This window comes from Pieris napi, chromosome 14, assembly GCF_905475465.1.
Source record: "Pieris napi chromosome 14, ilPieNapi1.2, whole genome shotgun sequence".
NCBI classification, from domain to species: domain Eukaryota; kingdom Metazoa; phylum Arthropoda; class Insecta; order Lepidoptera; family Pieridae; genus Pieris; species Pieris napi.
This window is the reverse complement of record NC_062247.1, coordinates 11,008,008-11,020,974: the sequence shown is the minus strand read 5'-3', so window position 1 is coordinate 11,020,974 and position 12,967 is coordinate 11,008,008. Positions and strand designations below refer to the sequence as shown.

General features: G+C 35.1%; 1 protein-coding gene across 11 annotated transcripts in view; it reads right to left on the bottom strand.

Moving 5' to 3' along the window:
* Nucleotides 1–1,318: 1,318 nt before the first annotated feature.
* LOC125056112 (PDZ and LIM domain protein Zasp) overlaps nt 1,319–12,967 on the bottom strand; it is a 53,388-nt gene continuing 41,739 nt past the window's right edge. For 2 of the 11 annotated variants that reach the window (XM_047659055.1, XM_047659057.1), the window contains exons 9-16: nt 12,769–12,859; nt 10,119–10,284; nt 8,803–9,495; nt 6,876–7,848; nt 5,000–5,186; nt 4,427–4,547; nt 3,455–3,570; nt 1,319–2,102 (exon numbers count right to left, since the gene is read on the bottom strand). In XM_047659055.1, coding sequence (XP_047515011.1) covers nt 2,025–2,102; nt 3,455–3,570; nt 4,427–4,547; nt 5,000–5,186; nt 6,876–7,848; nt 8,803–9,495; nt 10,119–10,284; nt 12,769–12,859 — 2,425 coding nt within the window. In that variant the 3' untranslated portion in view covers nt 1,319–2,024. Of the gene's footprint in view, nt 2,103–3,454; nt 3,571–4,426; nt 4,548–4,999; nt 5,187–5,512; nt 6,660–6,875; nt 7,849–8,802; nt 9,496–9,740; nt 9,765–10,118; nt 10,285–11,450; nt 11,583–12,768; nt 12,860–12,967 lie in introns of those variants that run through there. The other 9 variants (XM_047659056.1, XM_047659059.1, XM_047659061.1 and 6 more) reach the window with 9 other exon arrangements.

Here is a 12,967-nt window from a genome sequence, read left to right as displayed (position 1 = left end):
AATTTTTTTCACTTTTTATTTATTTTAAAGGCTATCTGCACTGGTCTAACAGTTAGAAATTTACAGGAAATCAATATCAGGTAAGTAGGGGGTCTACCCAACACGGAAAAACATGGCAAGGGGTCTACGACACAAAAAAGTTTGGGGAACTCTGGTCTAACCAATTGCAACCACTTATTTAGATTCTACCTTCATTTAGTTTAATAAACATATAACCCGAATAAACATCTAATGACAAACAACTTAACCAATTTGTTGATGACACTGGAAGGAACTAGCTAGATACAGGCTAGGCCTAGTTTAAACGCTAGTAGTGAAACGCTCATAGAATTATATGCGGCGTATGTCAGGCACGGGAGGCTGATCACCTACTAGCCTATTAGATTGACAAATGATAAAAAAACAGACCCAATTAGGGTTGTAGCGCCACTGATTTATTTTTTACTTTTACATCTTATTAAGGAAATCTAGGACTAGTATAGAAAAATAAAACACAATTTTTTGATAAAATACTTTATTTAAGCTCACATTATAAAATTTGTATGCTTTAATACTAACTAATATGGTATTATAAGCTAGATAAGTAGTGTAACCACTAATAAACAAATTAACTTAATTGAATCGACTTCATAGTATCATTTAGTCATCTTAAATTTATCAAGTATAAAATATAATGATAAAATTAAATTGGTGCACCATTTAAAATCCAATTAATCCTGTTAATGTTAGTTGATTAAAACATTCCGAAAGCTGTGTACAAAGCCTTAAGAAAAAATATGTCAAAATATTTATCACAATATTACGAGCAGAATTTAATATAAGCACCGAAGAGTTAGATGAACGAAGACAACCAATTTGTGAAATACACCAAGCATTTGTCAAATAACAATTTGTTCAATTTCATTAATCTTGTGTTATGTATTCCACAATTTGGATGGATTACATAATTAATAAATATTATTGGCAAATATTAAAAGTTATAAGAATTATTTACAGTTTAAATAGAAATTGGATTTTCGTTGATTTTTATGATTTCAATTTTTGACTAGTATTACCAACTTACAAAAAGATTCTACACTGTGGCACGATTGCCGTAGCAATTTTGTTTTATATATTGGTATATAAGGTTATATACAATTAGTAAAAAACATATGATTGCCGCATGGTAATGCATTGGCAATTTATATATAGTGCCTAATACTCCTGAGTTCTTTTTATCGACACTGTTTTTAGACTTTTTAATTTCTTTAGGAGTTTGGAGAGATTTACTTGAGTTTTCTGCGTCATATTTAGGAATAGTCTCGCTGATTTTAACTTGATTTATTAAGATGTCATCGTTTTGTGTCTCTATTACATCTTTAGTTACATCTGTCTCTGTCTCTGTCTTTACCTCGTGAGGGACTGTGTCTTTAGCTTCGGAACATCTATTCAAACTTTCTTGTAAGTAACTGTCTATCTTGATTAGCTTTTCCGAAATCAAGGTATTGGCTAATGGACTGTGTTCCCGCTCAATTCTCATGCCCTCGAATTTGTCAATAACGCCGTCCGGTTGAAGTAACTGTTCCTTACATAATGAATTTACAATTTTATAACTGGTAAGATCGTCAAAGTCATTTTTCAGATAATTGACAGGGGTGACCGATCTTTTTATAAATTGTGAAGTTAGTGAATCCATTTCCGGCCGAACCGGTGTGAACTTGACTTTGATGACGTCTTCGTTGGTTATGGTTTCTGTTTTGACAATATCATCGACCAACGCTTTACCGTTGAGTCCAAAGCTTTCAGACACATTAGGTGAATCTGTAACGTCGTGTTTCGTAGAGCTTTGTATGTGGTCTATGGTTACTTTGCTGAGTAACTTCCCCTCAGTACTCCTTATATCGGAAAACAGCTCTCCATCGAAGTGGAGGGGCGTTTCCAATTTCCTGGTTCGTTGTGGTGGACCGAAAGGAGAAACAGAGACAGGGCGAAAAGTTACGGTAGAATAAACAGTGTCGGAGTTGTATACAATTTTTGGTGGGCTTCTAGCGGGCGTGAACCCTGCAGAAAGGTCTTCCTCCCCTGGCGAAGAAACTCTGTCCTTCGAGATTCTTTTTGCACACCTTTAACAAATAAAATAGAAGTAAGGCACACATTACTGGATACATTAGTTGTAGTTATATTTTGTTGTAATTCTGTGTTAATATTTGGAGATATAAACATTTAAACCAAACGTAAAATACATAATTATTCTACAATACATATAATAGCCAAAACGTACTGACACAAAACAAATATGTACAGGTCATCTACATACACTAGCAATCCCAGGCATCACACGCATCTACTAGGTACGTCTACTTCCTTCTAAACTCCTTAGAAGGTTTTTACAAAACAATGTTAATACCGAGCCTTTAGACAAGCCCTGCGATTCTGTAACTCACTTTTCGAACTCGCACAGCGGTTTTCGCAGCGGCGGGCGCGATCAAATCAGTCGTGAAGCAGTCATTTTACGATTTGGCATTCTGATAAGGAGGGATTTGGCATTCTGTAGCTTATAGTTTATTGTTTATCAGGATTACAAATCATAAAATGACTGCTTCACGACTGATTTCAGCGCGACCGCCGCTGAGAAAACAGCTGTGCGAGTTCGAAAAGTGAGTTACAGAATCGCAAGACTGAATCTTTTATTGATGTGAATTGGAGTACCGAATTTATCATTATGGGTCTCACTAAAGGCTCGAATATTCAAAATTTAACACACACGATTAGTTCCTGGGGACATAGCACTAAATGGCAGCGTATGACGAGGTTGTGTGTGAATACCTACTTCAACCTATCGGATAGTGTTCTGTTAACAAATGATTAACACAATGTCGCGGACACAGAACATTCATGGTATCACAAAGGGGGATTGTGTAAGTTGGATATTGTTTTGACTATTATATGTTTGTGAAACGTCTTAAGAACGGCAGGTGTGGCTATGGCACTATAAATAGAAGACAGTAGACATTATTCCAAAATATTTTTTTAAAGAAATGAACTATTCTGTTTTAAAAATTTCGGTTTGTACGAACTACTATTAGGAACCAGTTTCCAGAACAATTTCGTCGTAATTTTTCCCAAAAAATAGATTTTAAGTTAAGTTTAAAATTTCGTTTTGTAGTTTCTTCTATCGGGTTACAAATTGAATTAGGGCTAAAAAAATCAGAATGGGTTTATTCAATTTCGCCATAACGTACCTATTTTAAAATCTTACATAATGCAATGTATAAACATTTTTATTTTAAATAACAACCAGTTCTTATTTTTTTAAGAATTAAAATTATTCTGTTTGCGATACTTGTTTTGTACCACTGTTAGGATTTCAACAATTTCCCCGTAACTTTTGGTTATAAAACACCGATGTTTCACAATTGCCATAATATGGTTTAAATATTTTGTAAGTGTCGTGTTTTCCTCTCATCATACGCACCGTGCAGTTGAAGCACTGACTGTGGTAGTTATTGTTGAGCGCCTCCACCCACCTGTCGCCGGCCTCCACTGGGAAACCGCACGCGAAACATTTCGTCGTGAATAACTCATTCCAGTCTATAAATAACAAATAATATTAGATACAGCCTATACTATAACTGCAATAATTTCGTTGTTATCGCTAGAGCGTCAATATTATCATCAAAAATTTGTTTGTATCTTGCTTTCTTGGTAATTTTAATTACCTATATAACATAGATTATTGGGTTGCAACAGGCGGTCTAATAGCTAACAAGCGTTCTCCTAACCTCAACCCTAGTAAGAAAATAACTATAAAAATGAAATACCTACAATAAATCGTGCGCCAAATCAACAAAAATACAATTACAAGTAATACTGAAAAATTATACAATTACAAAACGGTATTCTTAAATAAAAAGAAAACTAATATCACAGTTCATGAATTATATTAATACAAAAGAATACAAGAGTATTTTAAACTATGTTATCGAATAGTCGCATCATTCAGTTATTCATTCAGAATTAAGAATTCAGATGTTCATTTATAATAGTCAGTTATACTTTTAGCTTGCTGAAGTACTGAAAACTTGTTCTATAGAAAACAAAATGTATAGAAATGGTTCTTTAGAAGGCACGAGACTGTTTAATTGATGATTATTACGAATTACAAAGCAAGTCCGCGTCTCTGGGCACCAGGTTTCTTGGAAATAAAAACTGGGGGGAAAGGGAAACGTGAGATTTGAGGTCGTGCAGCATGATAGGTTAATTATATCAACATTTTTCGATACTTAAAATATCTGTAAAGTTACACTGAAAGACGCAAGACACTACATTAAATCGTTTCCAATCGGATATAGACAGGCATTATTATATAACTTAAATAAGAGTTAAACTAGATTTAATATGTGTAGTACTCGCGAAACCAAAGAAAATTAAACTCTTGACCACTTGCCTGCCTCACAGTAAGGTAAACCGTCTTCTAAGAAGAATGGATTGTTCCCGAAAAGCTTCCCGCAGTACACGCAGCTGAAACACTCGGGGTGGAAATGTTTTCCAATAGCATTGAGGCAATCCTGAAATGAAAAGGAATTATGAAAATTCTAAATAATAAGAGAAAATAAAATTTGTCTCATCAGTATAGATGACTCAGAACGTGGGGCAAATAGCTAGAAATGTGGTTGTTATACGTGATACGACTGCCCATGGACTGACAATGCCAGAATGCCAGAAGGAATTGATTGGTCTACCATAGACTTAGCTCACCCGGTTCATACAGAAATATGTTATGAATAGAAACGTTGATTAATCTCACGTACCCAGTACCTACTGAGTAAAATGTTAAATATGATGAACTATAAATAAGAAACCTGAAATTACACTAAAAAAAGTTTAGTACGCATAACGCAGCATATATATATCTTGTACACCCAGATGTGGAAGTAACATTATCATATAATGAAAAGCTCTTCCTTCGAGCTTATTTTAAACTCAAAATAATTTTAATATTATTTTAAAGTACGCTTACCTCCTTAATCTTAGCATGGCACTTGTCGCAAGCCGGGGCTATATATTGTTCGAAACAGAACTCGCAGTACAATTGACCGTTTTCTTCGACAAATCCAATGTCCTGCAAGGGACGGCGACATGTCGCGTTCACGCAGATGAAGTGTTCGGGACACCAGATGCGTCCCAAGGCCGTTATGAATGGGCCCCTAATAATAAACACCATTTAGTGTTAATTAATGATTAAATAATCTCAGTTGTTTAATATAAAATACTTAATTTAATGTTAAACTGCAAATTGTAGCACATGCCACAAAAACCATGCTAAATTATGCACACAAGTTAATATCAATTCTTCACAGAATAGGTACTTTTTAAGATAGAAGGTCTGATGTTTTTACAGCACAAGAAATATGTAATTCAACAATTAAAACTTTAAAAAGAAGTGTGAAGAGAAATTCAATATCCATGATTCAATTACATATTTGGTTGCTGGTAAATCGGTTTATTAATCTGAGTATATTAGGTTACCTACCTAGTTATGGCTTTGTCACATACATGGCATATGTATTGTCCATCAGAAACATCCACTGAAGTCATTTTACTTAAAGGTCTCGCGATTATATGAGAGTCTCTCCTACCATCGTCTTTCTTAATGTTTTTCTTTTCACGTCTTCTAACAACGACTTCTTCTGAATCGTTTTTGGTAGTATTGGAATCTAGATGATCGTGTCCGTTTGTTTCGTGTACATTCTTATGGTTATTTTCGATTTTAGGGGATTTAGGGTAAGTGTACAGTGAATTATCATGCAAGCTATTATTAAGGATTCGTGTGTTGTCTGTCCCTCCCTGACTTTTTATAAAATCTTTTCCGTTCTCAACATTACCCAACGGCTTGTTGATGTTATTTTTATTAGTTATCAAATTTGAGGAGCCGTTTCTTTCTGAAATTTTGTTGGCATCGGAGCCTTTGTTTATTGTATTGTAATCTAGAGAACTGAATGTATCGTTGATAGCATCGCTCCTTTCAAATAACTTCCTTTTTGACATTGTATTAGAAAACGTATTATCAAGTTTTGTGTCATTCTTATTGTTTTCGTAATTGGGTGTGCTCTCATATGGTTTATTGAATCCAGTCTTCTGTTTTAAAGTTTTAATGGAGTTATTTTCCATTTTGTTCTGTTTACTTTCTTCGGAACTTAAATATCCGTTACCATTTTGAATTTTCTCAGTGTGATTAAAAGTCGGTTTTATAATTGGATCATCGATTATTGTAGAGTTATGATTATTAAATATTGGGATAGGTGTGGTCGGTAGTGGTGGTGGAATAGGAGCATCATCACTGTTATTCATAAACTTGGCGGACAAATTGTTATGTACTGGACTGATTTCATGCTTAAATCCCCTTTCTAGCACTTTCTTTGAAGGTCGCGTAAGTGTGTTGTCTCGACTGCTTTCACCAGAAGTCAAATTGTCTGAATTATTAAGAGGATGTTTTGTTACAATTGTGTCTTGTATTCGATCGGCCATTGACTGAATATGATCGGCGGGTTTTATTTTTCTTTGTATGCCAATTTCATATCCATTTAATGCCATTTTGGCCATTTTCCTTATCAGGCGCTCTTCAGCTGGACTTTTAAATTCCATTTTGTGAGGACTTGCTGTGTTTTGTGTTTCATTAGCTGTTAGAAAAAACAAAACATCTATGAAAACAACACACACTAAAAGCTTGTTAAGTATATCAACTTTTCTTATATAATGTCAATAAAATCAATTATAGAAGAAAAGTTTCTTAGCATTTATGCATGCTCTTATAACTAATTAATTTAAAACTAAAGTAAATCCTACTCTACATGCAGCTAGCAGTAACAGTTTCACACGCTTCAACACTTAGTCACCTAACGTTTCCGTTGCAAGAACCGCAAAGAGGAACGCGAGATCCTGGTAGCACAGCTTTGTTCAAAACTCCCCTCCCCCTTTTTGGAGCCGATGACACGCCAAAAGTTTTGCCACGAGCGGCAGCCCCTACACTGGAACCTGTTGATGGGGTAGGATCACACACTGGACCTCGGTTAGCACCAGAAATTGAAGGACTCATTTCAAACGTACTTGTATGAGTTTGTCTAGTGGTATCCACATTTTCATTAGTAGTATTAGAAGAGAAATTTTGTGTAGAAGGCGAAAAACTCATGGCAGGTGAAGGTAAAGATTGCTTAAAGTTAATAGCAGATGGACGATTAAATGCCTCTATTGGTTGATATGAATCAGAAGACGCGAAGCCACCTTTTTTTATTTCTATCATTTTAGCAGTTTGAGCGCTTTCGTATTCTTCAAAGGTTTTTCTAGTGGTCTGCACTGTCGTATGCCCATATTCTGCCACATTCTGTGACTCCATCTGTCTTTGTCCATAATTTTGATTCATCATAGTATCCTGCTTTACGGACATGTCTCCTTTGTTATAACTTTCAGACTGTCTTTCAAAGTTTGATCGATTTTCTTCCTGAACCAATGGAGGTATATTTTCATAAAAGGTTGGTTGTGTCTGTCCTGGGTAAAGATCTCTTTGAAAAGTAGATGGTAGTTGGTGTGAGAATGTTTCACTTTGGCCGAAATTACTTTGAGAATAATCTTTAATACGTGGGGCTTGGGCTTTCGAAGAAGGCCCTTGAGCCGGTGTTCGCGATCTTGGCTTAGGAGTAGGTGTACGACTGCCTTCTCCTCCAGGCGGCTGATATGTATGACTTTCTGGAGCATAATGTTCCATAGTAACTAAGTTCATCTGATACCGAGGTATTATAGGTGCAGGTTTATTTATAAGGCTTGGAGTCGAAGGTCGACTTCGAGGTGGTGATGTTCTTATGGTATTTTCATCTGAAACAGGTTGAGAAACCATAGAAATAGGTGTGATCTTACTCTGTAACGTTTGGGGCGATTCGCTAACTGACATCTTAATATCTTGTTCTCTTTTCAAAGGATGTAATGGCGCAGGAGCTACAATAGTAGGAGAGTCATTTTGTTGGGACGTATTTCTATTTTCAGGATTCACTACAGGAATAAACGTTTCTTGTGAAACACCGAAAGCATTTGGAGAGGAAGGTACTTCCTGTTTAAATTGGGGCTTGTTTATAATTTTGGTTTTATTTACTGGTATATCACCTGGAAGTATCGATAGTTGTGATGAGACTGTGGTCGATAATGAGGTCTGTTTTTGGTCTAATTGTTCAAAATAGCTTTGGGTTGTATGCGTTGAGCTAGATGATGCACAAGTTGTAGCAGATTGTGAATTGGATGACATAGATTGAGTGTTAATGCTACTATCATTTACAGACGTAAAATTCAATTGTTGCGATGAATATTGACCAACTGGTCGAAAAGCAGAAACTTGAGAACTTGTTTGCAAATTGTTACAAGTATTATTCGTACTTGTATTAAAGCGTTCTTTGTCTTTCGTTTCGAATTCATTAAGTACTGACTGTGGAATAAATTGTTGGGAAGACACTGATTGAAAATCTCTCTTATTACTATCATACATAGAAATAGAAGAAGTAACATCAGTATCATTTAACAAAGTATTGTCGACTTTACATATATTACTAACAGGTGTAAAAGGTCTATCAGGCATTGTGGTCAGAGCCGCCACCATCGGGGATATGTCGAAATTCTTTTCAGAGTTTGAAGTTGCTGTTGCTGTTTTAGTTTTTTTATTGGTCGGCCTAGACATAGAAGGCTTTACTTGACCTGGTTTAGAGGTTTGAAAACTTTGAGAAAGCGTATCTTTTTGCGATACTTTCGAAGTATTGCCTGTAGATTGCAAAGAACCCTTACCTGGATTTCCGTGACTTGGTGTAGATATATTCTGCGGTTGTGTATGTGAAATGTTATCGCCGAGATTTATTAAAGTATTCTGTGTTTCAGTGTTGTTATAATTGAATTGGCCTCTGTTTTGTGAAATTTGTGGTTGAGTCTCGTAGGAATATGATTTTCTAGAATGAGCTGCTGCATCCATGTTTGATGGGAATGCCTTGATAGTAGATTTCTCATTGTATCCTTTCGTTTCATGCATTGACTTTTCCATAAGTTTGGTTTCATTGGTGCCAATTGATTGAAATTCCGATGGTTGGGTCTGATATGACATGTATGTCCGTCCTTCAGATGACGCTTGTTCCGAAAATGATTGAACGGTGCACGAAGAAAATTCTTTCGCTACTTGTGATTCTTCACTTTGGATAGATGATTTGGTAAATGATGAATCTGCTATTGCGGTAGACATCGAAGCGGATGAAAATGAGACAGAAGAAGAGAATGCATTTTCTTGTGATGTTGATATAAATTGGTCACCTGATACAATTTGATCTTTCTCTACTTTAGATTCAGTAGCTTTCTTTAACAATGTGCCTGTTGTAAAGGAAGCGGGATCTCCTGTGGGATTACTGGGAGCGTATTCTGAAGAAGTTTGTAAAGGTGTATCGTCTTCTGGGGGGTTCGGTGGGGGCCACACAATGCTTTTAACGTTTTTGTCTGTTAGCGTGTTATCGGAAACAAATGTTAGAAATGGAGGGAGGGACAAAAAAATACAAAATATATTAATTAACTGAATATAGATTACATTAAATTATAAGCTGATCTGTTACTGCTTAAATTAAGAGCGTCTGTGAATTGTATGATATTTATATCAATACAGCTTAGCGCATTCCGAAATAATATTTACACTGCTTGTAGCTGAATGAAGTTGTGCTGTGATTTATTTCCTATATATAAATTACCTTTAAATAATGAAACAGGTGCCTCTGTCAAAGATACATTGAAATTTAGAACAACTGATACAGAATGTAAAATAAATAAACTTTATTACTATAACACAGCTACAAGAGCGATTTAATTTACACGATTAATTAAAATTATCAGTAGTATAACGACGAAGCTGTAACAATTGTGTGTACACCTAAAATATATAAGCAACGTAAATAATGAAGCAAGCCTGAAAATTTTCGAATCCGTAAGGCAATTTTAACACAATATATTTCTCTTACAATGTATTGTAAATTATATCAATATCAAAAATATATTTGAACGCGCACTGGATATGAACTTAAATATTAAGCTTTATAATTTAGTCTATACAGCAAATGTGACTCTCTTACTCGGTGCGAAGGGAGCAGAGAGTGGTGCGGCCGGCGCCGGAGTATGCGCGGGCGCTACTACGGGACGCGCGGGAGACATCGGGGCCGATCGGGGGGAAAGAGATGGCGAATATGCCGATCCGATTGATGAACCGAATGGCTTCGGACCAGACAGGTTACTTCCGGGCTGAAATAGAATAAAAAATAATCATATAAAAATTAAATATATTACATACGGTGCAACGGTTTGCCTTAGCTCACTTAAAAAGGCTTCATAGCCATGTGAATACTGAAGCAATCCAACTTCTTGACAAAACAGGAATAGGACACCTATAGAGAACTACCTAAACCTGCAAGAGCGGTATCTCAAACACACGAACTTGGTGTCAAAACATTATAGAACACTAACACTGGTAATGAACATTACCTTAGTTTAAGCTTTTCACTACTATTGTAGAAAATTAAGTCAACATAATGATGACATATGACATATGATTTTAATTCATGTAAAGTCGCACTCACTTTTTTGAACTTTACTGTAGGAAATAATAATCATGAATAAACGAGAAGGTTTAACCTACATATTAAGTGACCAAACATAACAATTTTAGGTGAAATGAATGAAACAGTTAAACTTTATCGTGTCAATTATAAAAGTTCAAAGATGGCTAAGATCTCTTTTGCTATTTGGACTATTTTGATGCCTTTTTATAAATTACTTTATCTTGAAGCTGCATAAAATATTACACAACAACAGCAGTAATGAGCAATCTGACCAGAATATGGCAAAACAGAAACGTGCGGATTGCTAACACCAGGCTCGTTAGTCAATTCGTACACCGGACAAAATATAGAGGCATCCCAGATGTGTATTGGAGAATGTTGCATATACCATGGACTGCAAAAACGAACCAATTTTCAACCAACTAAAGATCACCACAAGATTGTCAACTATCATTTACAAACGTGTGAATAGCTGCTTTGGACGTATTGACAGGATAGAACCAAATAGTCTGGAAAAGTTGGTAATGGTAGGGAGAAGTGATGGCAGGAGAAGTCGGGGTCCATAGCTTACCCGTTGGTCTGACCAGGTAAAGACATTTATGGGTCTAAACATCCCTAACGCACTAAGACAAGCTGAGGATAGAGTGGTGTGGAAGCAGCAAGTCGATGTATCGCTTAGGGCTTTTCAAGACAAGAACGACCTTCAGTAATGAAGACTATGAATATGAACTACATTAAAAAATGATATTTAAATTAAAAGGATTTCTGGATTCTGTTCTAATAATTCATCACAAAGTAAATGACAAAATAGGCGGTAATTGAATGAAGTCACTTAACATAAGTAATTACTTGCAACATCGCCATTCTTTGTTCATTCATTTTTCATTCACTTGAAACAGCCCCTGTTTATCACTCGATAGTTGTCCAATAACTACCAGCTTCATCAATCACAAATTATTATAAACCCGATATCAAGGTGAAATTCTCGAAACGGCCAAACGTTGCCAAAAGTGTCACTATTCTGACGTTATAGAACCTATTAATAAGTGAATGAATTATCAATAGAAATAGTAATGGACTTTAGAGTCAAAACAATAATATCTATTATTAAACAACTATTTACAACTGTTTTGAAAGTAACGTGACTATATATAAGTCTAGGTGCTTACAAACATTTTGTAAAAAGCCTTGGCTATTTAAAAGTGAGACAGAGTGTTGCCAGTTTGTTCTACGGCTTTGATTTGAGAACTGGCAGTGAATGTAAATTTAAAACCATTTCTTATATTACATGAATAAATGGTATTCATTAACGATCTCCGCCATTAAGTTGTGGACTACGCTGCCCGACTCCGTACGATTGGCTACCTCTCTATCATCTTTTAAAACTCATCTGCATAAACATTTCTTAACCTTATCCTATCCTGATCAATCGTGACTTGTATAAATCTTATGTTTCCTTTTACATCACTATTTGCTGTCCATGTATTTGTAAGATTAGCTTTTAAGTTTTTAGTCTGTTGTTAATATTTTTCTTTTTTTTTGTATTACTTTAGATTAAGGTACTATGTATATATGTATTTTTTTTTATATAACATTTGTTTCTGCACTTCTCGCACGAATCATGTTCCTTTTTTTTTAGTTTTTTCTTTAACTAGGGTTGCCTGGAAGAGATCGCTTATTAGCGATAAGGCCGCCCGTTGCATCCCTTATAATTTTTTTTGTTTGATTTATTGTTTTTTTGCAACGAAGTGTTAATAAATAAATAAATATATATATATATATATATTTGAATAGGCACACTGAAAGGTAAGTATTTATGGGATAAATATACTATTAATAATATAAAGAACAGATTTTAAACTTAACTACAAAGATTTTAAACAGATTGAAGACTATAAACAAAAATTCTTTCCCCATTAAAATGCTACATTAAATTTCCCTTAAAGGCCGGCAACGCACCCGCTAAAAAAGCTAGCTTGTACGATTTTTTAAGCGGAAGTTCTAGCAAGGGAGTCTCTAGATGTCGCACATAAATAGATATTTTTTATGAATATTATTCTGAATGTTTATAATGTTCTATTAAATTTTTATTTGTATACAAATTAAATTTAAAGGCCGACGTATATAACCACAGTACCTATAAATAAGAATTAATAATTTTACTCACGCTAAACAATGATGAAGACCCATTGGTGTAGTTGCCTGTGGAGAGCGGAGGCAATGGCGTTGTGTACGGGTTCGTTGGGATGCGTCCACCACTGTTAAACCATTATAACAATATAGAAAATCGTCAAAGTACATCATATATAGTCTGTAGTTGTATATATAGGTGATCCATAGAAATGTGTACTAAAAAGATATTTTCA